This window comes from Salmo trutta, chromosome 27, assembly GCF_901001165.1.
Source record: "Salmo trutta chromosome 27, fSalTru1.1, whole genome shotgun sequence".
NCBI lineage: Eukaryota > Metazoa > Chordata > Actinopteri > Salmoniformes > Salmonidae > Salmo > Salmo trutta.
Window position 1 is genome coordinate 8,735,207 of NC_042983.1, and position 24,754 is coordinate 8,759,960.

A 24,754-nucleotide genomic window follows, 5' to 3' on the forward strand; every position below is an offset into this window, starting at 1 on the left:
TGGGAAAGTTTTTTTTTTCTTTTTTTAACTCCCAAGAGATTAGAATTTAGGAAATCTGTTTCCAAGTCTTCTGCTGATGGCAGAAAAATCTATACAGTTACGGATCGGGAGGGAAAAGTGCTTTTAGTCAGAATCTTTGTGGGGTTAAAATGAATTAAAAGCTCAATGTTTATTGCATTATTTGGGTTTACATTATAAAGTGCCTGCCGTTTTAGCATGGAATGAATCCTCATAGAGAGCATGAACTGACGGCATTATATTACAGAAAACAAACAACATGAATTTAAGTGTATAAAATCTCATAGGTGCCTGTGAAAGTAAATGTATAGTTCTGTATATGGAAATCCCCTGAAAAACAGTTGAAGACAGATGTTTTCAGTGAGAACAGAAAGGTCCTAACCAGGTAAGCAGAATTTTCATAATTTGTAGCCGAGTCCGGACCGGCTTATGTGACAGAACAAAGTCATGGAGAAACACATGCCCAGGACCTACCAACATAGAAAAGACAAAATGAATGTGTTAGCCTACATGGTGTTCTGGTATAGTTATGCAACACCATCCCAAATGACACCCTATTCATCTGGTGAAAAGTAGTGCACTATATAGAGACTAGTGTGCCATTTGTGGGACACACCATATTCCTTAGACGCTATTCAAGATGAGTAGTGTATAGGCCTCTCGCCTATACGTTACTCATCTTGAATAGCGTCTAGGGAATGTGGTGTGCGTCCCAAATGGCACACTAGTCCCTATATAGTGCACTACTTTTCACCAGATGAACCCATGGACCAGGTGACAAGATGCTTCTGGTCTGGAAAAGGTATTTTTTACGTGAATGTCAGTATAAACCTATCACCGACACCCTGTATTAACTAGCAGGGAAGCTGATCATACCTCGATAATGCAGAGCACAATCACACCAACACCGGTGACTAGGAAGTTCTCCTCAAACCACACCTTCAGCTTATTGTAACAACCCTGAGATGAAGAAGAGAAAATATCCTTATTGAGTGACATCAGCTATGTTTTTCTGCAGTATTCTAGTTCATTTGAGGCTTATTAATCATGAGAGGATATTGTATATGTGATGTCATACGGCCTTCCAGTATACTGGCTGCTCGGTGCCACATTGGCTCTTGCGGCAGCAGGACTTAGGCACTTTGTCCTTCCAGTCACTTGTGTTACTGATCCCACAGCACTGAAACTAAATGTAATAGAATTCAGCATGAGAAAAGCAGTGTTATTACATGGGCTACATATTTCCACTCAATTTTGTTATGAACTACGGCAGGGCGAAAGAGGGGGCATCCATGTTTCATTGTGAAGTTTAATGTTTCTCAATTCACACTCACCGTGATCTGAATGATGTCCCAGTCGTCCGTGTTCATTGTGGAATTATCACCTTTAACTGACTCCCTGGATTTCACCAGACTTTCTGTGAGATCCTTCTTTAGGAATCTGTCAATCTAAGCGCACACATTCATTTCTTAGCAGCATGAACGTCTCATAAAACACGACCTATCATCTTTGACCTTTCCTCACAACCCTGGCCCTCAACTCCTGATTTTCCTGTTATAAGTCCTCATTAGTAATGTATTAATGATCTCTTCTTCACTTCATTTTCTCTCACCCCTTAACCTCCTACCAACATCTGATGGTGCACCTGCTTTATCTTACATCTCTCTCATATACCAGCAGTAGACAGGCTACAGTCAGTTCCACCAACATCAGAATGAACAGCAGGATGAAAAACTGCAAACCAAGAAAAACAGAGTATATGCACATCCTTCTGGAAAATCCTTATGTTATCACATTGCACTTTTAATGATTGATTGTACCTTGATAAATAAAAATATTTACAAGTTTTTGTAAGTCAGTTTAAAGCAAGGACAGTGAATGAAGAGACCGATGTCTCTGATGAATACAAAATAATGTCAAATATGAGTTCCATGTGAGACCTACAGTGATGAGGAGGCAGCGGTTCTCTTTAAGGGCCCCCAGGAACCCCAGGAAGGACACGCAAGTGATGATGATGCCAGTGATGAAGAGTGTGTTGGCCAGATTCAAGGAGGACAGGGTGGGGATGAGAGCAGAAACCTTGGTGTTCAACATCAGGAACACTCCAAAACCAAACACTGCCGTTCCACACATCTGACCCGAACACAACAACATGGCGTCAACATACATCATACAGAATATGGTGTCATATGACATAATTATGGTGTCCATATTAGGGCAGTCTCATCAGGACTTGTCAGGCCTATCAGGAGGAGGCTGTCCTAAAATGTACCTTATGCAGGATAAATGGAAATTGAAATATTGAACATGGGCAGGGTTGCGTTGGGTAGGTAACTTTCTAAATGTAATTCGTTACTAGTTACCTGTCCAAAATTGTAGCTGTTACTTTTGGATTACTTCTCCCCTTAACCTTAAGAGGCATTAGAAGAAGACAAAATGTATCCGTGAAACACATTTAATGTGTCATCATAGTGGTCTCTGACTTGTGGTCAGACTCGCTCAGGTGGGAAAAACTTCAACTTGTGCCTTTTTCAATGCTGATTTAAATGTCATTGAGAAAACAGAAAGCTGTCATAATGTATTTTTTTCTGAATTGAAAAGTAATCCAAGAAGTAATCATGTAGTTAAGAAGTACTGTATCTGTTTATCAGATTATAATATTTTTGCTTTTAACGTAACCAATTACAGTTAACGCTTTTTGTAATCAGATTACATGTAACTGATTACATGTAAACAGTTACTCCCCAACCCTGAACATGGCTTTCAATCTCATTGAGGAAGTAAGAGTAGAAGGCTAATAGGTGGATGTTGGAGATACGTACAAAGCACAAGAAGTTAACCATACACATGGTGTATTTCAAACACTTGAGGCAATTTTGAGCCATTTCCCAGAAGTGCTTCCAGACCTGCAAAATAAACAAGAGACAGATAAACACATTGTGCCAATACATCAATGATAAGCGTCTCTTTAACACAGAGACCATCAGCGTACACAAACAGCAACATATACCACACAAATACACAGCAACAATTGTTAAAAATAGTAAGAACAATACTGAGTCAGATTTTTTTTCTCCTTCATCTGAAGAAATTAGAAGGAACTGGGTACTGTTTGTGAGTGAGTAGCGAGGCCATCAAGTGTCACAGTCGGAGGAAATTAGCCTGCTGTATCTGGTTTACTTCCTTTAAATTTACCCATGGGACTCGGCTGAACATTTTGAAATGGTTTTCATCATAGTTTTGAACATGATGTTTAGACCAATACAGTTTTGATTTATATGGCAAACTCTAACGCTTCAGCTTTACAGATTGAATAGAGACCTTATTCCTTGAGGAAAAATCTGTGAAAGTATACCAACATAACAGTGTTTCATCCCACTGCGGAATGAAAATGTGGGTGGAATTGTACACCCACTCAATCACAGGAGGCTGCTGAGTGGAGGACGACTCATAATAATGGTCGGAACAGAGCTAATGGAATGGAATCAGACACATGGAAACCATGTGCTTGATGTACAGTACCAGTCAAAAGTTTGGACACGCCTACTCCTTCAAGGGTTTTCTTTATTTTTACTATTTTCTACATTGTAGAATGAAAGTGAAGACATCAAAACTATGAAATAACACATACGGAATCATGTAGTAACCAAAAACAAGATTATTTAAAGTAGCCACCCTTTGCCTTGATGACAGCTTTGCACACTCTTGGCATTCTCTCAACCAGCTTCATGAGGTAGTGGAATGCATGTCAACTAACAGGTGTGCCTTGTTAAAAGTTAATTTGTGGAATTTCTTTTCTTCTTAATGCATTTGAGCCAATCAGTTGTGTTGTGACCAGGTAGGAGGTGGTAAACAGAAGATAGCCCTATTTGGTAAAATACCAAGCCCATATTATGGCAAGAAAAGCTCAAATAAGCAAAGAGAAACGACAGTCCATCATTACTTTAAGACACGAAGTTCAGTCAATTCGGAAAATGTCAAGACATTTTTAAGTTTCTTCAAGTGCAGTTGGACAAACCATCAAGCGCTCTCATGAGGGCCGCCACAGGAAAGGAAGACCCAGAGATCCCTCTGCTGCAGAGGATAAGTTCATTAGAGATACCAGGCTCAGAAATTGCAGCCCAAATAAATGCTTCGGAGTTCAGGTAACAGACGCATCTCAACATCAACTGTTCAGAAGAGACTGCGTGAATCAGGCCTTCGAATTGCTGCAAAGAAATCACTGCTAAAGGACACCAATAATAAGAAGACACTTGCTTGGGCCAAGAAACACAAGCAAATGACAACCAATGGACATTAGACTGGTGGAAATCTATCCGTTGGTCTGAGTCCAAATTTGAGATTTTTGTTCCAACCGCTGTGTCTTTGTAAGACGCAGAGTAGGTGAACGGATGATCTCTGCATGTGTGGTTCCTACCGTGAAGCATGGAGGAGGAGGTGTGATGGTGTGGGAGTGCTTTGCTGGTGACTGTCTGATTTATTTAGAATTCAAGGCACACTTGACCAGCATGGCTACAACAGCATTCTGCAACAAGACGCCACCCTATCTGGTTTGCACTTAGTGGGACTATCATTTGTTTTTCCACAGGACAATGACCCAACACACCTCCAGACTGTGTAAGGGCTAGTTGACCAAGAAGGAGAGTTATGGAGTGCTACATCAGATGAGCTGGCCTCCACAATCCCCCAACCTCAACCCATTTGAGATGGTTTGGGATGAGTTGGACCGCAGCGTGATGGAAAAGCAGCCAACAAGTGCTCAGCATTTGTGGGAACTCCTTCAAGACTGTTGGAAAAGCATTCCAAGTGAAACTGGTTGAGAGAATGCCAAGAGTGTGCAAAGCTGTCTTCAAGGCCAAGGCTGGCTACTTTAAAGAATCTCAAAAATAAAATATATTTTGAATTGTTTAACACTTTTTTGGTTACTACATGATTCCATATGTGCTATTTCACTGTGTTGTCTTCACTATTATTCTACAATGTAGAAAAACCCTTGAATGAGTAGGTGTGTCCAAACTTTTCACTGGTACTGTATTTGATACCTTTCCACTAATTCCACTCCAGCCATTACCATAAGCCCGACCTCCCATATTAAGGTGCCACCAACCTCCTGTGCATTGTGTCTAACCCAAATGACACTTATCCTCTGACACCATGCTGTGACTGTCATTATTAGCCATATTTAAATGTAACTCACTGAGCCAAACAACCTCTAAGGCTGAGTTTGCACAGGCAGCCCAATTCTGATCTTTTTTTCACTAATTGGTCTTTTGACAAATAACATGAGATCTTCTAACATCAAATCTTTTTCAGAGCTGATCTGATTGGTCAAAAGATTAATTAGTGAAAAAATATAATTATTTGGCTGCCTGTATAAACACAGCCTAAGAATCCCCAAACTTCCTCATCTTTGTTGTTATATCATTATACTGGAGAAATGTTGTTTTTATATTAAATATACATGTTTTCAATATATAACACTCCCAACATTTAATTTTTGATTATTCTCATAGGTTTGAGAATAATCTAGCGGAGGCTGCTGAGGGGAGGACGGCTCATAATAATGGCTGGAACGGAGAGAATGAAATGGCATCATTGATATTATTTCGCTTCAGCCATTACGACGAGCCCGTCTTCCCCAACTAAGGTGACACCAACCTCCTGTGCTTTTCATATACACATGACCAATTTCTCTTATCCCCGGACGTCTATTAGACTAGACACATCACTCATAACAATCTAAAGACAATCCTCACTCTTTTACAGAAAATAAAAGATAACTTTCCATTTAAATGAATACAATTGAGACCTTGAGACCGTACTTACCTTGTCAGTTGAAATAGTGATTCAAGTTTAAATCCTTTACAATCCGTTGTTTAGAGGATGTACTGCACCTTTGACTTAGCTGTACTGTTACTTCTCGTTCTCAGTAGACTGAAGGGAATTCATTCTACTTCCTTATTCTAGGGTACATTATGGTAAATCTATACTGAGAACTTGTGAGGGGCGTGCATTTCAAAATAGCACTGAGGGGAATGACAAAATGACAACTTCTGTGACGCATTACCTACATTCCAGAGGAGGCTGGTGGGAGGAGCTTTGGGAGGAGGGGCTCATGGTAAAGGCTGGAATGAAATCAATGTTGTTTCCATGTGCTTTATGTGTTTGGTACCATTCCATTTATTCCATTCCAGCCATTACAATGAGCTCATCCTCCTATAGCTTCTCCTACCAGCCTCCTCTGCCACGTTTAGCAAAGACGTGAACCCTGTTCTCCCTTACGCTGAGGGAAATTTGGGCCTGATGTTTTCTACCATAAAAAAGCAATGTTCCGAAGTACTTCATGAAGAAAAAGATTACTCATTGTTGTTTCAATCATACAGTACACACTGCATTCGGAAAGTATTCAGACCCCTTGACTTTTTCCACATTTTGTTATGTTACAGCCTTATTCTAAAATTGATTACATAATTGTTTCCTCATTAATCTACACACAATATCCCATAATGACAAAGCGAAAACAGGTTTTTAGAAATGTTTGCTATAACAAATACAAAACTGAAATGTACATAAGTATTCAGACCCTTTGCTTTGAGACTTGAAATTGAGCTCAGGTGCATCCTGTTTCCATTCATCATCCTTAAGATGACTTACCTGTGGTAAGTTCAATTGATTGGACATGATTTGGAAAGGCACACACCTGTCTATATAAACCAAGCTATGAGGTCGAAGGAATTGTCCGTAGAGCTCTGAGACAGGATTGTGTCGAGGCACAGATCTGGGGAAGGGTACCAAAACATTTTCTGCAGCATTGAAGGTCCACAAGAGCCCAGAGGCCTCCATCAGTCTTAAATGAAGCAGTTTGGAACCACCCAGACTCTTTCTAGAGCTGGCTGCTCGGCTAAACTGAGCAATCGGGGGAGATGGGCCTTGCTTCAGGGAGGTGACAAAGAACCCGATGGTCTCTCTGACAGAGCTCCAGAGTTCCTCTGTGGAGATGGGAGAACCTTCCAGAAGGACAGCCATCTCTGCAGCACTCCATCAATCAGGCCTTTATGGTAGAGTGGCAAGACGGAAGCCACTCCTCAGTAAAAGGCACATGACAGCCCGCTTTGAATTTGACAAAAGACTCTCAGACCATGAGAAAAAAGATTATCTGGTCTGATGAAACCAAGATTGAACTCTTTGGCCTGAATGCCAAGCGTCACGACTGGAGGAAACCTGGCACCATCCCTACAGTGAAGCATGGTTGTGGCAGCATCAAGCTGTGGGGATGTTTTTTAGCGGTAGGGACTGGGGGACTAGTCAGGATCGAGGGAAAGATGAACGGAGCAAAGTACAGAGCGATCCTTGATGAACACCTGCTCCAGAGCGCTCAGGACCTCAGACTGGGGCGAAGGTTCACCTTCCAACAGGACAATGACCCTAAGCACACAGCCAAGACATCACAGGAGTGGCTATGGGACAAGTCTCCTTGAGTGGCCCAGCCAGAGCCCGGACTTGAACCCGATCGAACATCTCTTGTGAGACCTGAAAATAGCTGTGCAGCAACGCTCCCCATCCAACCTGACAGAGCTTGAAAGGATCTGCAGAGAAGAATGGGAGAAACTCCCCAAATACAGGTGTGCCAAGCTTATAGCGTCATACCCAAGAAGACTCAAGTCTGTAATCGCTGTCAAAGGTGCTTCAGCAAAGTACTGAGTAAAGCGTCTGAATACTTATGTAAATGTGATATTTCTTAAAACCTGTTTTTGCTGTGTCATTATGGGGTATTGTGTGTAGATTGATGAGGGGAATTTAAAAAAAAATCAATTTTAGATTAAGGCTGTAATGTACATTTTTGGGGGAAAAGGTCAAGGGGTCGGTCTGAATACTTTCCAAATGCACTGTATATCCAGAATGACACTGTAAGAGTAAAAAGGTGTTATTCGCAACCACATTTTTATTGTGAATCTGTGGTTTAATAGACAGGTATGAGCAGTCAAGAATCCAGTTGATTAATGTTTATTTTCCTGTGGGTTTGAACAATCACAATAACATACATACATATTAGTCTCTAAGGTACAATTTATCCAGAATGAAATTAAAACACAAAAATACAGAACGACAGCTCAAATTCACAGGAGGCTGCTGAGGGGAGGACGGCTCATAATAATGGCCGAAACGGAGCAAATGGAATGGCATCAAACACATGGAAACCGTGCGTTTGATGTATTTGATACTATTCCACTAATTCCGCTCCAGCCATTACCATGAGCCTGTCCTCCTAAATTAAGGTGCCACCAACCTCCTGTGCTCAAATTACTCAGTGTCAATAGCAACTGTTCTTGCCAATCTATTTTGTTAGATGCTTGGTCATATGCTAAGTACTACTACTCATAACATTACTTCTCTCAGAAAGGTCAAATATAAACCCCCGAGTTGCCTTATTGCTATTATAAATTGGTTACCAACGTAATTAGAGCAGTAAAAATAAATGTTTTGTCATACCCGTGGTATACGGTCTGATATACCGCAGCTGTCAGCCAATCAGCACTCTGGGCTCGAACCACCCAGTTTATAATTACTCTGTGTTGAGTCGTGCATAAGAACAGGCCTTAGCTGTGGTATACTGGCCATATATCACCCCCCCCCCCCCCCCCATGCCTTATTGCTTAATTATATACAGGGTGGTTCGAGCCCTGAATGCTGATTGGCTGACAGCCGTTGAATATCAGATCGTATACCACGGGTATGACAAAGCATTTATTTTTACTGTTCTAATTACGTTGGTAACCAGTTAATGAAAGCAATAAGGTACTCCGTGTTGCGTCCTGCATAGAAAGCCCTTAGCCATATATCACACCTCCTCGGGCCTTATTGCTTGAAAATAAACAATCAAACAAAAACTAAACACGTGAAGGAAAATTATATCCTTACATTTTAGTCATTTAGCTGACGCTATTATCCAGAGCGACTCACAGTGAGTGCATCGCAATGGTCCCCCGTGGGAATCAAACACACAATCCTGGCTTTGCAAGGGCTCTACCAACTGAGCCACATAGGACATCAATTCATCTTTGAGATTTTTCATGTATTAAAAAGCTCTACATAAATTAAATCTATTATTATTTTGTCTCAAGTTAATGAGATCCTGTATTGCGTAATAAGCCAGTTGAAAGTCATGGGTTCTCCTTTCACTTGTAACCATATCCATTATGACTGAACTGGCAGAAGATGGGGACGGTGAAACACATGCAAATGAACTGCAAACAAGAGCAAAAACATGTTTTGGCTACATAGTCAGTACATTCTAACTCAGACCAAAGTACATACAGACTAAGGAAGAGGAAACAGGCTGGTGGTAATCATAAAAAGAGTGACTACTTGTATTTCTATAGTAATTCTATTCCTATGCTGGTAATCACATTGACCCAATTTAGAAAAGATGTCGGTGATGTTTACTGTACCTGTAGAATGAAAAGGGAGACGACACCTGCTCCAGTGCTTAGAAAGTTCCTCGCAAACCAGTTCCTGAGCTTCAAATGGCAGCCCTGAAAGAGACAGAGGTCATATGGCTGTGGTTGTTCTTGATACTTCTTTGATGAAAATCTGCATCCAAAATGACACCCTATTCCCTCTTATAGTGCACTACACATGTCTAGGGCCCATAGGGCTCTGGTCAAAAGCAGTGCACTATATAGGGAATAGGGTACCTTTTGGGATGTTGACAGAGAAACAAGCACACCTCCTGCCAGTTAGGTTGGGGGATGATGTTACAGGGGTTTTTGGTACAACAGGAGAGGGGCACGTTACCCTCCCAGTCTGCCACGCCGTGGACCCCACAGCACCTGAACTGAACACAGCAAAGCCACTGGGTTACCACCCTGTAACAACATTGTCCAGGCAAGCAGAATGGAGAAATGTGCTGGAATGTTATTGAGGTCTAGGTACAGCTTGTATTATGTATACAGTGCGATATGTATGAATTTACCGTTACACCTACTGAATACTCACAATATGCTGGACAACATCAAAGTCCTCTTTAATGGTTAAGTTCCCCGCTGACGTAGAATTCCTGTATGTCTCCAAGCTACGCATCAGGTCTTTCTCAAAGAAAGTGTCAATCTGTATTGCAAACAGACCACATGTTTACATGACATCTACTAGCCCCACTACACTTTATTTAGTCAATAGAAGTCAGAACGGACAGCAGAGAACCCTTTGAGATGTTTCTTACCTCCCTCTCGTACACCAGAAACACACAGGCCATGGCCAGCTCCACCAGCATCAAGATAAACAGCAGGAGGAAAAACTGCAATCACAACGGATCCCGGATTACTCATAGACCACGGGCGCGTCCCAAATGGCACCTTTCGAGTGCACCACTTTTGACCGGGGGCTATAGAGCGCCATTTGGGACACAGACCTATTGTGGTCCCTGACGAATGACCTAATAAAAATAAATAAAGAACATGTGTGCAGACTCACAGTGATGAGCATACAGCGGTTTTCCTTCAGGGCCCCCATGATTCCCAGGAAACAGACACACGTCACGATGGTACCTGTGACTATCAGGGTGTTGGCAGGGTAGATGGGCCAGAAGGATGTGGTGAGGGAGCCAAATCTAGAGTGCATCATCTGGAACTCTCCAAAACCCACGATGAAGGCACCACACAACTGGAAGACACAAGTGTAAAAGGCTTACTTTGGGGTCAAAAATGGGGAATACATGATCCTGTAGATCTCTCAAATTGTTGATACGAAAATGTATGAATTTGAGGAAAATTTTTAAATAACTTAGGAAAATCCTTTGTTTTGACGACAGTATAGTATCGGAATAAAGAAAGCATAGAAAGCATCTTGAATAAAGTGATGTTTATGCTTTTATCCCCTCTACAGGCTGAGTTTGATATTGCAGAGGTCGCCACGTTTTAGAGACCATAAAGAGTTCATAACAACCTACCCAGCAGATGAAGTTGAGGAAGGTGACCAAACCTTTCAAGCAGTTCACACAGGGACGATTCATATTTCCTTATGGCGATGATCCCATCAACCTGAAGAGAAACACACAATTCAATATCATGTTGAACCATTAATGCTTACCGTTCATTTGATTGATAACAGGATGGGGGAGGAGCTAAAGGGTGTGAACGTCACCAGCCAAACCGCATTCAAAACCACGTCTGAGGATTTCACCATTTTCCAAACGATACACCTGACAAGCACTCTTTCAAAGAAGACTACCTCGAAAATCAATCGAGGCTCAATAACATTTTTAATCGATGGAATTGAGAACGTAAAGACTGAAGCTTGGCATGACACAGAATTCAAGGCCAATAAACCCCTGGCAGATCAACTCAAACTGGGCCCTAAACCCATCGAGATGGAGAGGGCACATATGAATGGGAATTTCTTCCCCGATGGACGGCCCAGAACCCCCCCCCCCTATGTGACTCAGCTATAGTCCACTGATTTGACACACACGCATACACACCCCACCCATATTTACTCTACTTTGTTCATGTGTTTCACCTAACCACATGACCCAAACAAAACACATTGCTTTAAATGTCATAACCCTCTGAAGTCTTCAGTGGTGTTATGTGGACTGTGTCAATGTGCGTTCCATAGGAAGTGCACCCCAACTGACAAAACTAACACAAATGTATGGTTGTATTGGACATGTAAGGCATGAACTATATTTAACCTTAATTTAACTAGACAAGTCAGTTAAGAACACATTCTTATTTCTAATGACGGCCTACCAAAAGGCGAAAACCTCCTGCGTGGACGGGGGCCTGGGATTAAAAAAATAAAATAAATACAATATAAATATAAGACAAAACAGACATCACAACAAGAGAGATAACACACCACTACATAAAGAGAGACCTAAGACAACAACATAGCAAGGCAGCAACACATGACAACACAGCATGGTAGCAACACAACATAACAACAACATGGTAGCAACACAACATAGTGGCAGCACAAAACATGGTACAAACGTTATTGGGCACAGTCAACAGCACAAAGGGCAAGAAGGTAGAGACAACAATACATTACGCAAAGCAGCCACAACTGTCAGTATGAGTGTCCATGATTGAGTCTTTGAATGAAGAGATTGAGATGAAACTGTCCAGTTTCAGTGGTTTTTGGAAACTCGTTCCAGTCGCTAGCTGCAGCTAAATGAAAAGAGGAGCGACCCAGGGATGTGTGTGCTTTGGGGACCTTTAACAGAATGTGACTGGCAGAACGGGTGTTGTATGTGGAGGATGAGGGCTGCAGTAGATATCTCAGATAGGGGGGAGTGAGGCCTAAGAGGGTTTTATAAATAAGCATCAACCAGTGGGTCTTGCGACAGGTATACAGAGATGACCAGTTTACAGAGGAGTATAGAGTACAGTGATGTGTCCTATAAGGATCATTGGTGGCAAATCTGATGGCCGAATGGTAAAGAACATCTAGCCACTCGAGAGCACCCTTACCTGTCGATCTATAAATTATGTCTCTGTAATCTAGCATGGGTAGGATGGTCATCTGAATCAGGGTTAGTTTGGCAGCTGGGGTGAAAGAGGAGCGATTACAATAGAGGAAAAGTCTTGATTTAACTTTAGCCTTCATCTTTGATATGTGCTGAGAGAAGGACAGTGCACCATCTAGCCATACTCCCAAGTTCTTGTATGAAGTGACTACCTCAAGCTCTAAACCATCAGAGGTAGAAATAACAACTGTGGGAAGAGGGGCATTCTTCTTACCAAACCACATGACCTTTGTTTTGGAGGTGTTCAGAACAAGGTTAAGGGTAGAGAAAGCTTGTTGGACAATACGAAAGCTTTGTTGTAGAGCATTTAACACAACATCCGGGGAGGAGCCAGCTGAGTATAAGACTGTATCATCTGCATATAAATGGATGAGAGAGCTTCCTACTGCCTGAGCTATGTTGATGTAAATTGAGAAGAGCATGGGGCCTAGGATTGAGCCTTGGGGTACTCCCTTGGTGACAGGCAGTGGCTGAGACAGCAAATTTTCTTACTTTATACACTGCACTCTTTGAGAGAGGTAGTTCGCAAACCAGGCCAACAACCCCTCAGAGACACCAATACTCCTTAGCTGGCCCACAAGAATGGAATGGTCTACCCTATCAAAAGCTTTGGCTAAGTCAATAAAAATAGCAGCACAATATTGCTTAGAATCAAGGTCAATGGTGACATCATTGAGGACCTTTAAGGTTGCAGTGACACATCCATAAGCTGAGCGGAAACCAGATTGCATACCCAAGAGAATACTATAGACATCAAGAAAGCCAGTCAGTTGATTATTGACAAGTTTCTCCAACACTTTTGATAAACAAAGCAAAATAGAAATAGGCCTATAACAGTTAGGATCAGCTCGATCTCCCCCGTTAAATAAAGGACTAACCGTGGCTGCCTTCCAAGCAATAGGAACCTCCCCAGAAAGGAGAGACAGGTTAAAAATGTTGGAGATAGGCATGGCGATGATAGGGGCAGCAACCTTAATGAAGAAAGGGTCTAAACCATCTGACCCAGATGTTTTTTGGGGGTCAAGTTTAAGGAGCTCCTTTAGCACCTCGGACTCAGTGATCGCCTGCAGGGAGAAACTTTGTAGCGGGGCAGGGGGAAAAGAGGGAGAAGCATCGGGGATAGTTGCATTAGAATGGGTGGGAGATGAGGAAATGTTGGACGGGCAAGGAGGCATAGCGGAGTCAGATAGGTAAAAAAGTGGTAATTGGATGCCTCTATCCGCCACCCGATTCTGACATTGGTAGTTTCATTGTTATCCCTGCATGAACCTTGGATTTGATTCATAATGAAGATAAAATGTGTTTTCTATTTGGTTATTACAACATAAATGAATTTAAAAGTGAGAAGCACTCACTGACATCTGACCGTTTGAATACTTTATACTCCAGATATCTGTATCCCCTCATCTATAAGCCCACAAGAGGGACCAGTACATCTGCCAGCCTTATTGATACTATTTGTATAAAGTCTTCGAATAATGTGGTATACTTTATACAGGTATAGTTTATACTGACATTTTCTGAACACTTCCCAATTGTCCACTTCTCATTGGCAACTTGAAATAAACAGATAGGAATGATTGGTAGCATTAAATGTAGAATATTTAACTAAAGTAATTGTAAGTGCTTTAAGTTGATTAATGATATTTCATGGGAAAATGTTTATAATCAGGCCGATGTAGAGTCTGCTTACCAGACTTTTCACACGTCATTCAACTCTGTATTTCACAAATTTTTTCCCTTTTTGGGGGGGATAGATTAGCTTTCATTTTGCAGGTAGATTGTAGCTTCCATCAATGTAATTGTCTGCATAATTTCCAGTCCCCTATATATATGTATATATATATATATATATATATATATATATATATATATATATATATATATATAATGCTCAAAAAAATAAAGGGAACACTAAAATAACACATCCTGGATCTGAATGAATGAAATAATCTTATTAAATACTTTTTTCTTTACATAGTTGAATGTGCTGACAACAAAATCACACAGAAATAATCAATGGAAATCCAATTTATCAACCAATGGAGGTCTGGATTTGGAGTCACACTCAAAATTAAAGTGGAAAACCACACTACAGGCTGATCCAACTTTGATGTAATGTCCTTAAAACAAGTCAAAATGAGGCTCAGTAGTGTGTGTGGCCTCCACGTGCCTGTATGACCTCCCTACAATTTGCCAATCTTGGTGTTCTCTGGCAAATGCCAAATGTCCTGCACGGTGTTGGGCTGTAAGCACAACCCCCACCTGTGGACGTCGGGCCCTCATACCACCCTCATGGAGTCTGTTTCTGACCGTTTGAGCAGACACATGCACATTTGTGGCCTGCTGGAGGTCATTTTGCAGGGCTCTGGCAGTGCTCCTCCTGCTCCTTCTTGCACAAAAGCGGAGGTAGAGGTCCTGCTGCTGGGTTGTTGCCCTCCTACGGCCTCCTCCACGTCTCCTGATGTACTAGCCTGTCTCCTGGTAGCGCCTCCATGCTCTGGACACTACGCTGACAGACACAGCAGACCTTCTTGCCACAGCTCGCATTGATGTGCCATCCTGGATGAGCTGCACTACCTGAGCCACTTGTGTGGGTTGTAGACTCCGTCTCATGCTACCACTAGAGTGAAAGCACCGCCAGCATTCAAAAGTGACCAAAACATCAGCCAGGAAGCATAGGAACTGAGAAGTGGTCTGTGGCCCCCACCTGCATAACCACTCTTTTATTGGGGGTGTCTTGCTAATTGCCTATAATTTCCACCTGTTGTCTATTCCATTTGCACAACAGCATGTGAAATGTATTGTCAATCAGTGTTGCTTCCTAAGTGGACAGTTTGATTTCACAGAAGTGTCATTGACTTGGAGTTACATTGTGTTGTTTAAGTGTTCCCTTTTAATTTTTTGAGCAGAGTATATATATTTGTTTTTAAATATATACAGTACCAGTCAAAAGTTTGGGCACACCTACTCATTCAAGGTTTTTCTTTATTTTTACTATTTCCCAAATTGTAGAATAATAGCGAAGACTTTAAAACTATGAAATAACACATATAGAATCATGTATTAACCAAAAAAGTTAACAAATCATAATATATTTTAGATTTGAGATTCTTCAAAGTAGCCACCCTTTGCCTTGATGACAGCTTTGCACACTCTTGGCATTCTCTCAACCAGCTTAATGAGGTAGTAACCTGGAATGCATTTCAATTAACAAATGTGCCTGCCTTGTTAAAAGTTAATTTGGGGAATTTCCTTCCTTCTTAATGCGTTTGTGGTAATCAGTTGTGTTGTGACAAGGTAGGGGTGGTATACAGAAGATAGCCTTATTTGGTAAAAGACCAAGTCCATATTATGGCAAGAACAGCTCAAATAAGCAAAGAGAAATGACAGTCCATCATTACTTTAAGACATGAATGTCAGTCAATCCGGAAAATTTCAAGAACTTTGAAAGTTTCTTCAAGTGCAGTTGCAAAAACCATCAAGCGCTATGATAAAACTGGCTCTCATGAGGACCGGCACAGGAAAGGAAGACCCAGAGTTACCTCTGCTGCAGAGGATAAGTTCATTAGAGTTACCAGCCTCAGAAATTGCAGCCCAAATAAATGCTTCACAGAGTTCAGGTAACAGACACATCTCGACATCATCTGTTCAGAGGAGACTGCGTGAATCAAGCTTTCATGGTTGAAATTCTGCAAAGAAACCACTACTAAAGGACACTAATAAGAAGAAGAGACTTGCTTGGCCAAGAAACACAACCAATGGACATTAGACCGGTGGAAATCTGTCCTTTGGTTGGATGAGTCCAAATTTGAGTCCCACAGTGATGCATGAAGGAGGTGTGATGGTTCTTTACTGGTGACATTGTTGGTGGTTTATTTAGAATTCAAGGCACACTTAACCAGCATGGCTACCACAGCATTCTGCAGCGATACGTCATCCCATCTGGTTTGCGCTTAGCGGGACTATTATTTTTTTTTCAACAGGACAATGACCCAACACACCTCCAGGCTGTGTAAGGGCTATTTGATCAAGGAGAGTGATGGAGTGCTGCATCAGATGACGCTGGCCTCCACAATCACCCGACCTCAACCCATTTGAGATGGTTAAGGGATGAGTTGGACCGCATAACACTTTTTTGGTTACTACATGATTCTATATGTGTTATTTCATAGTTTTGGTGTCTTCACTATTATTCTACAATGTAGAAAATAGTCAAAATAAAGAAAAACCCTGGAATGAGTAGGTGTGTCCAAACTTTTGACTGGTACTGTATATATATATACACACACACATATATTTTCCTTTATTATTTTCCGCTAACCCAACAACCCTTCCCCTAATTGGAGTAAATGTCACGTTCGTCGTAAGGAGTGGACCAAAATGCAGCGGGTATATTGATCATCTTCTTATTTATTGAAGGAAAAACACTTAAACAAAAACAAACGACGAAAACAGTCCAATAAGGTGCACAGACTATAGTGGAAACAACCACCCACCAACACAAGTGAAAACAAACACAACTAAATATGGCCTCCAATTAGAGACAACAACAACCAGCTGGAGGTCATTGACAAAACTAACATAGAAATAGAAAAGCAAGATAAACACATAGAAATAGATAACCTAGAACATAAACCAATACCCCGAAACACACAAAACAAACACCCCCTGCCCAAACTACAATAACAAATAACCCCTTTTACTGGTCAGGACGTGGCAGTACCCCGCCCCCCCCAAAGGTGCAGACCCCGAATGCACCTCAAACACAAAAACCCCGGACTGTGGGCCGTCTCTGCAGGCTCCAGACTGTAGGACATCGCCGGAAGCACTGGACGGGGAACTGTCGCTGGAAGCTCTGGACGGGGAACTGTCGCCGGAAGCTCTGGATGGGGAACTGTCGCCGGAAGCTCTGGACGGGGAACTGTCGCCGGAAGCTCTGGACGGGGAACTGTCGCCGGAAGCTCTGGACGGGGAACTGTCGCCGGAAGCTCTGGACGGGGAACTGTCGCCGGAAGCTCTGGACGGGGAACTGTCGCCGGAAGCTCTGGATGGGGAACTGTCGCCGGAAGCTCTGGATGGGGAACTGTCGCCGGAAGCTCTGGACGGGGAACTGTCGCCGGAAGCTCTGGACGGGGAACTGTCGCCGGAAGCTCTGGACGGGGAACTGTCGCCGGAAGCTCTGGACGGGGAACTGTCGCCGGAAGCTCTGGACGGGGACTGCGCACTGAAGGCCTGATGCATGGGGCTGGCTTAGGAGGCGCCAGACTAGTAACCCGCACCACAGGGCTAGTGCGAGGAGCAGGAACAGGACATACTGGGCTGGGCAGGTGCACTGGAGGCCTGATGCATGGGGCTGGCTTTGGAGGCGCCAGACTATTGACACGCACCTCAGGGCTAGTGCGAGGAGCAGGAACAGGACGTACTGGACTGGGCAGGCGCACTAGAGGCCTGATGCGTGGGGCTGGCTTTGGAGGCGCCAGAACAGTAACACGCACTACATAGCTAGTGCAAGGAGCAGGAACAGGATACACTGGGTCTTGAAGACACACTGGCGGTCTGGAGCGCACAGCCTGCACAACCCGTCCTGGCTGAGTTGTCACTGTAGCCCTGCACGGGTGGAGTGCTGGCACAGGGCGAACTGGGCTGTGCTGAGGAATGATGGCTGCCATGCGTAGAGCAGGCGCAGGGTAGCCTGGGCCTAGGAGACGCACTGGTGGCCAGATATGCTGAGCAGGCATTCTTCTTCCTGGCTGGATGCCCACTCTAGCACGGCACTTGCGGGGGGCTGGTATCGACCGCACCGGACTGTGCGTGCGGATGGGCGAGACCGTGCGCACTTCCGCATAGCACGGTGCTCTTCATGCCAAACGCTCCCCATAATAAGCACGAGGAGTTGGCTCAGGTCTATTGCCTGACTTACCCCAACTCCCTGTGTGCCCCCCTCCAAAAATGTTTTGGGGCTGCCTCCTCACCTCCTGAAATAGAGGATATAATGGCTCATACCTCCGTCGTTCTGCCTTTGCTGCTTCCAATTCCTCCTTCGGTCGCCGGTACTCCCCAGCCTGCCTCCAAGGTTCCTTTCCATCTAATATTTCCTTCCATGTCCACGACTCCAAGTAGCTCTCCTGCTGCTCCTTCCTCCGCTGCTTGGTCCTTCTTTGGTGGGTGGTTCTGTCACGTTCGTCGTAAGGAGTGGACCAAAATGCAGCGGGTATATTGATCATCTTCTTATTTATTGAAGGAAAAACACTTAAACAAAAACAAACGACGAAAACAGTCCAATAAGGTGCACAGACTATAGTGGAAACAACCACCCACCAACACAAGTGAAATCAAACACAACTAAATAGGGCCTCCAATTAGAGACAACAACAACCAGCTGCCTCTAACTGGAGGTCATTGACAAAACTAACATAGAAATAGAAAAGCTAGATAACCTAGAACATAAACCAAAAACCCCGAAACACACAAAACAAACACCCCCCTGACACGCCCTGACCAAACTACAATAACAAATAACCCCTTTTACTGGTCAGGACGTGACAGTAAACTAATGAACAACAACACTTAGGCGTATACACACTATATACATTTTACAGACACAATGTATTTTACAATAGTTATATTTTGTTTGTTTTTAGTCCTTCCTCTGCCCTTCTTTTATTTTATTTGCCATATATTTTTAACTGTGCTGTTTCACAAAAGTTCTGAACCTACATACATTTCACAGACACAGAACATTTTACATTTGTTATCTTGTTGTTATTAGTCCCACCCTTCAACTCCATTCAACTCCTCCCATCTATCTCTTAACACCATCCATATTGGATTTATTTTTGCCATATATCTTTCAACAGTGCTGTGATGCTTCACAAAGGTTCTGAACCTTTCTATTCTCATAGTTTCTACAGATTGTAAAGTAAAGATAAATTTTTTTGCTAAAAGTATTATTATATTATTGATCGATTGACTATGACTTTTCAAATCACCCACTATTGCTATCTGCAGCGTTAGTTCCAGGTAAATGTTGAAATTCTTCAGCCATTCCTGGACCTGTGACCAAAAACAAGCTACATATGGACAGTACCAAAATAAATAATCTAATGACTATGTCTCTTCATAGCAAAATCTGCAGAGCTGGGAAGATTGTATCCCCCATATATATATAACATTCTATTAGAATTTTGTATAATAATTCAAATTGAAAAATTATACATTTTGAATTTGGCGTCGTTTTGCATATCAGTTCATAAACCATGTGCCATGGAATTGGTACATCGAAACTATTTTTCAATCTATATAGCACAGCTGTCAATTTTTTGGGTCCTTATATGAAACTGGTATATATATTTATTTATCACAATTTTCTTTAACCAATTTTGGTCTTTAATGCAGGGCCGACATACAAATTCTTTACTTTTCCCCCCTTCCACTTGCCTCAATTTTTGTGGTAATGCTGCAATTAGTTGGTTATAATTTTGGATAGAGCAGACATTTCCATATATTTTTGTTAGCTGCATGTGTGACATAACTCCACCAGTCCTATTCATGATATTGTTTACAAAGATTATACCTTTTTTTTATTAATCAAAAAAATCATTTTTATTTAATCAATTTGTGTATTTGAGTTTAACCACAATATTTGTATTATTTGTTCAGGCTTTTCCTTAGTTAAACCACGTAAGAGAGGAGCAGAAGGGTTCTGGAAACATTTACATCCGATCTCAAAGAATCCTCAGTAAAAAAATAAAAAATAGTTGTAGAAAAGGTTTCTCACAAATCCCTCTCCCTTGAATTCTGCAAATTACTAAAAGTATAATGACAAATTTACACACCTACTTCAGATATCCCCAAAAATATATTTTACTAACAAATTCCAAGAATCCTTAAATAATATAAATTCTACTTGGAAAATCATTAATTAACTGCAACTATCCCATCTCAATGTATTGTTGGAATAAGACCTACGGTGATCCTGATGTTATTTCATGTGAATTTAATAAGCTTTTTGTGAATGTGGGTTCCTCTGTCAAAGAAAATTGAAAACTGATGGAAATCCCTTGGATTACATTTCCCTTCTCTGTTTCAATTTGATCCTCCTGATGTAATGGAGGTGTAAAGGTAATTGGTAACTTAAAGATATCAGCTGCAAGTCATGATGAGATTGCTGCCTCTTTGGTGAAATCAGTGTCTTCCTCGATCACTGAGCCTCTAACGTATACCTTCACCAAATCTATGCAAACTGGTACGGTTCCTACAGATTTGAAAATTGCCAAAGGTTTATAAATCTGTGGATCCAAGATCTTTGACAAATTATCACCCAATATCTGTACTACCATGTTTTTTTTTAAATCATAGAAAAACATGGTGTATAAGAGAATGTTGAAACATTTAAATCAACACTATTCTATATGAGCACCAATATGGTTTTCGCAAAAACTACTCCACAGATATGGCTCTTTTGCAACTTGTGGATAAAATATTTACAGCCCTTAACAACAATGAAAGGAAAAGGAAAGGAATGGGGGATACCTAGTCAGTTGTACAACTGAATGCATTCAACTGAAAATGTGTCTTCCACATTTAACCCAACCCCTGAATCAGATACATTCTTGGCATCTTTTTAGATGTATCCAAAGCGTTTGACACGATTGATCATGAAATATTACTTTCTAAATTGCATTATTATGGTTTTCATGAATATACATATAATTGGTTATATAGTTATGTTTATGATAGAGAACAATTTGTTTATGCAAACGGCTGTGCATCTACCATGGCCAAGATATCCTGTGGCGTCCCACAGGGTTCAATAATTGGACCTTTGTTATTCCAAATCTATATCAATGACCTTGCTGCTTTGTCTTCTACCGTACTTCCCATTCGCTTTCCTGATGATACCAATTTGATTTTATCACACAAGAATTTTGATTCACTAAATAATGAAGCCAACTCTGGCATGGCCAAATTTTCTGAATGGTTCAGGATAAAACAAATTACCTTTCAACTTTAAAATATCCAACTTTATTGTATTCAATAGTAAGAATAATAAAGTATTGTAAAAAGAGAGCCAGAATCTCAACGGATGGGAATGAAATGGAACAAGTCACATCCACTAGATTCTTTGGAGTTCTAATTGATGAAAAGTTATCCTGGAAAGATCATATAAATAAATGTCTCCAGCAAAGTGATAATCTGTTGGTATCATCAGAAAGATTAGTGGTTTGGTTCATAAGGCTTGCTTCCTAACTCTATACTACAGCTTAATTGACCCATATCTCATTTACTGTAATATTGTCTGGGCCAGTACATAAAACTCCTACCTACACAAATTACTCATACAAAATACATTTGCAAGACTAGCCACCTCTAATTACTTAGCTCCATCTGCACCTTTGTTTAAGATACTCAATATCTTGTCTATGTAAATCAAATCATATTTGTCACATGCCCTTAACCAACAATGCAGTTCAAGAAATAAGAGTTAATAAAATATTTACTAAATGAACTAAAGTAAAAAATCGAATCAATCAAAAAGTAACACAATAAATGTACATAACAATAACGAGGTTATATACAGGGGGTACCGGTACTGAGTCAATGTACAGGTTAGTCGAAGTAATTTTTAAAGTGACTATGCATAGATAATAAACAGAGAGTAGCAGCAGTGTAACAACAATGGGGGGTTAATGTAATAGTCCGGGTGGCCATTTGATTAGTTGTTCAACAGTCTTATGGCTTGTGGGTAGAAGCTGTTAAGCCTTTTGGTCCTAGACTTGGCGCTCCGGTACCGCTTGCCGTGCGTTAGCAGAGAGAACAGTCTATAACTTGGGTGACTGGGATTTCCTCGGACACCGCCTAGTATATATGTCCTGGATGTCAGGAAGCTTCGCCCCAGTGATGTACTGGGCCGTACGCACTAGACTCTGTAGTGCTTTTAAGGTCAGATGCCGAACAGTTGCCATACTAGGCGGTGATGCAGCTGGTTAGGATGCTCTCGATGGTGCAGGTTGTTGTCCTGGGACCACTTTGCCTGGTCTCTGACCTCCTCCCTATAGGCTGTCTCATCGTTGTTGGTGATCAGGCCTACCACTGTTGTGTCGTCAGCAAACTTAATGATGGAGTCGTGCTTGGCCACGCAGTCATGGGTGAAAAGGGACTACAGGAGGGGACTAAGCACACGCCCCTGAGGGGCCCCAGTGTTAAGGATCAGCGTGGCAGATGTGTTGTTGCCTACCCTTACCACCTGGAGGGCGGCCCGTCAGGAAGTCCAGGATCCAGTTGCAGAGGGAGATGTTCAATCCCAGGGTCCTTAGCTCCCTCAATAACTTGATGACATTAATGTACGCCAATTATGAATTTTAATTTACAAATACTCGTACCTCCCAGGACAGTTTACCTAAATCATTCAAAGGATTCTTCCAAGTTTATTTTGAAATCCATCTATATAACACAGTCTTGTGATAACCTTCACCCTCCACACTGCCGCACCTCACATAGTCAATTCTCTATCAGATACATAGGTACCATACTCTGGAATTCTTATCTTCACATTGCCAAAACCTCATCATCCCTCAATAACTTCAAGCGAACACTGGGGGTCAGCCTGATGAACCAAACTACTCAGTAATCTCCTCCATATAGCCCAACTCTCACATACACATTTAAACAAAGCATATACTTTTTTTTGTGATTGCTGATCGGTTAATTTGTACATTTATGATTAGTGGGTTTTGGTATCTGTTTTAAAGCTTTTTTAATTTTTGTTCTTATGTATTGTATACTGGTTTTTTGTAGTGTGGTTTTTTATATAATCCCTTGGGCTTCCAACCACACCTGCATACCTTTAAAAAAAATGTTTTATCTATATTATTGTTGTTTATGACTTATTTTCTTCGGCGCAAATAAATGAAACAGGATACAAAATGTCTAATCCTGCTTTAGAGTAGGAAAGCAGTTGATTCAAGTGACCATGGCTACTCCTCATGTCTGATGGTTGAAGTGTTGACAAGACAGCACTGTTTGGTATGACTACACTGAGCACGGTGCCTGACCTATTCAAACATGTTATAGCCCCACTCCTATGCAAAGTATTGTTCCAAGCACATTTTCTATTTCATTTAACATTTAAATTGCCATTGAGACTTCCAATTCATTGATGGATTTACCATTACAGAGCTTCATTTTAAAGTCTAGATATACTTTGTACAATAATATATTTTTCATCTACTTCAAATCTAAATAATTGTGCTAATTTTAAATAACATAACTTTTAAACATCTCAGTAAATTCTACAGTTAATATATATAGATTTTTTTAAATCACCGAAGAGGACACAGTACCTTACAAACAACGTGATCAAAGGTAATCCACAATAATCCCTCAGTTAAAACAGCAGATATAACACCTGTGTACCATTGGTGTTACACTGAACCTTCTGGGTGTTGCCAGGTAAGGGCTGGAGCCTGGTGGCATAAGAGTGAAAAAAATTATCAAAAGGGAACACTGCGGTTAGCAGACTGACACCGAAGTGTACTACCTGACAGTAGAGCCCGCCCCACTATACACAGCGTCAAAATGTTTAAAGTTACAACAAGTAAATGCCAGAACAATGAAAAATGAATAGACTGTATGCAAATACTGTAGATGGCAAGAACCTGCCTTTTCTATACATTTACAGAGTTTGAGTGGACTGGAAGGAGTCCCTTTCACCTGATCATCTATTGGACGCCAGATGATCTCCGCACGGCAATCAAACAGGCTAAGTGTCAGTGTAGAGACAAAGTAGAGTCGCAATTCAACGGCTCAGACACGAGAGGTATGTGGCAGGGTCTACAGTCAATCACGGACTATAAAAGGAAAACCAGCCCCGTCGTGGACCAGGATGTCTTGCTCCCAGACAGACTAAACAACTTCTTTGCTCGCTTTGAGGACAATACAGTGCCACTGACACGGCCCGCTACCAAAACCTACTGGCTCTCCTTCACTGCAGCCGACGTGAGCAAAACATTTAAACGTGTCAACCCTCGCAAGGTTGCAGGCCCAGACGGCATCCCCAGCCGCCTCCTCAGAGCATGCGCAGACCAGCTGGCTGGTGTGTTTACGGACATATTCAATCAATCCTTATCCCAGTCTGCTGTCCCCACATGCTTCAAGAGGGCCACAATTGTTCCTGTTCCCAAGAAAGCTAAGGTAACTGAGCTAAAT

General features: G+C 41.7%; 2 protein-coding genes across 2 annotated transcripts; both read right to left on the bottom strand.

The window, feature by feature from the left end:
• Positions 1 to 133: 133 nt before the first annotated feature.
• LOC115164258 (leukocyte surface antigen CD53) lies at positions 134 to 5,987 on the bottom strand. The gene is made up of 8 exons (XM_029716548.1): positions 5,845 to 5,987; positions 2,841 to 2,924; positions 1,963 to 2,151; positions 1,678 to 1,752; positions 1,353 to 1,466; positions 1,097 to 1,204; positions 895 to 978; positions 134 to 488 (listed from the first exon to the last, which is right to left on the bottom strand). The coding sequence occupies exons 2-8, from the start codon at positions 2,901 to 2,903 to the stop codon at positions 417 to 419; spliced, it is 705 nt and encodes a 234-aa protein (XP_029572408.1). The 5' UTR covers positions 2,904 to 2,924; positions 5,845 to 5,987; the 3' UTR covers positions 134 to 416.
• A 2,789-nt stretch (positions 5,988 to 8,776) lies between these two features.
• LOC115164259 (leukocyte surface antigen CD53-like) lies at positions 8,777 to 24,058 on the bottom strand. Its single transcript, XM_029716549.1, has 8 exons — positions 23,890 to 24,058; positions 10,964 to 11,054; positions 10,489 to 10,677; positions 10,238 to 10,312; positions 10,015 to 10,125; positions 9,746 to 9,853; positions 9,468 to 9,551; positions 8,777 to 9,263 (listed from the first exon to the last, which is right to left on the bottom strand). Exons 2-8 carry the CDS (start codon positions 11,024 to 11,026, stop codon positions 9,195 to 9,197), a joined length of 699 nt encoding a protein of 232 aa, XP_029572409.1. The 5' UTR covers positions 11,027 to 11,054; positions 23,890 to 24,058; the 3' UTR covers positions 8,777 to 9,194.
• Positions 24,059 to 24,754: the final 696 nt, after the last annotated feature.

Bases quoted from the DNA above. Each gene is read 5' to 3' on its own strand.
- LOC115164258 (XM_029716548.1), bottom strand. From the start codon at position 2,903: ATGGCTCAAAATTGCCTCAAGTGTTTGAAATACACCATGTGTATGGTT. The intron at 1,467-1,677 runs GTAAGATAAAGC...GTGTGCGCTTAG, and splicing joins TGCTGGTATATGAGAGAGAT to ATTGACAGATTCCTAAAGAA. The intron at 489-894 runs GTATGATCAGCT...CTATGTTGGTAG, and splicing joins TTGTGCTCTGCATTATCGAG to GTCCTGGGCATGTGTTTCTC.
- LOC115164259 (XM_029716549.1), bottom strand. From the start codon at position 11,026: ATGAATCGTCCCTGTGTGAACTGCTTGAAAGGTTTGGTCACCTTCCTC. The intron at 10,678-10,963 runs GTAGGTTGTTAT...TGTGTCTTCCAG, and splicing joins TCCTCAACTTCATCTGCTGG to TTGTGTGGTGCCTTCATCGT. The intron at 9,264-9,467 runs GTACAGTAAACA...TCTTGTTTGCAG, and splicing joins TCTCCCTTTTCATTCTACAG to TTCATTTGCATGTGTTTCAC.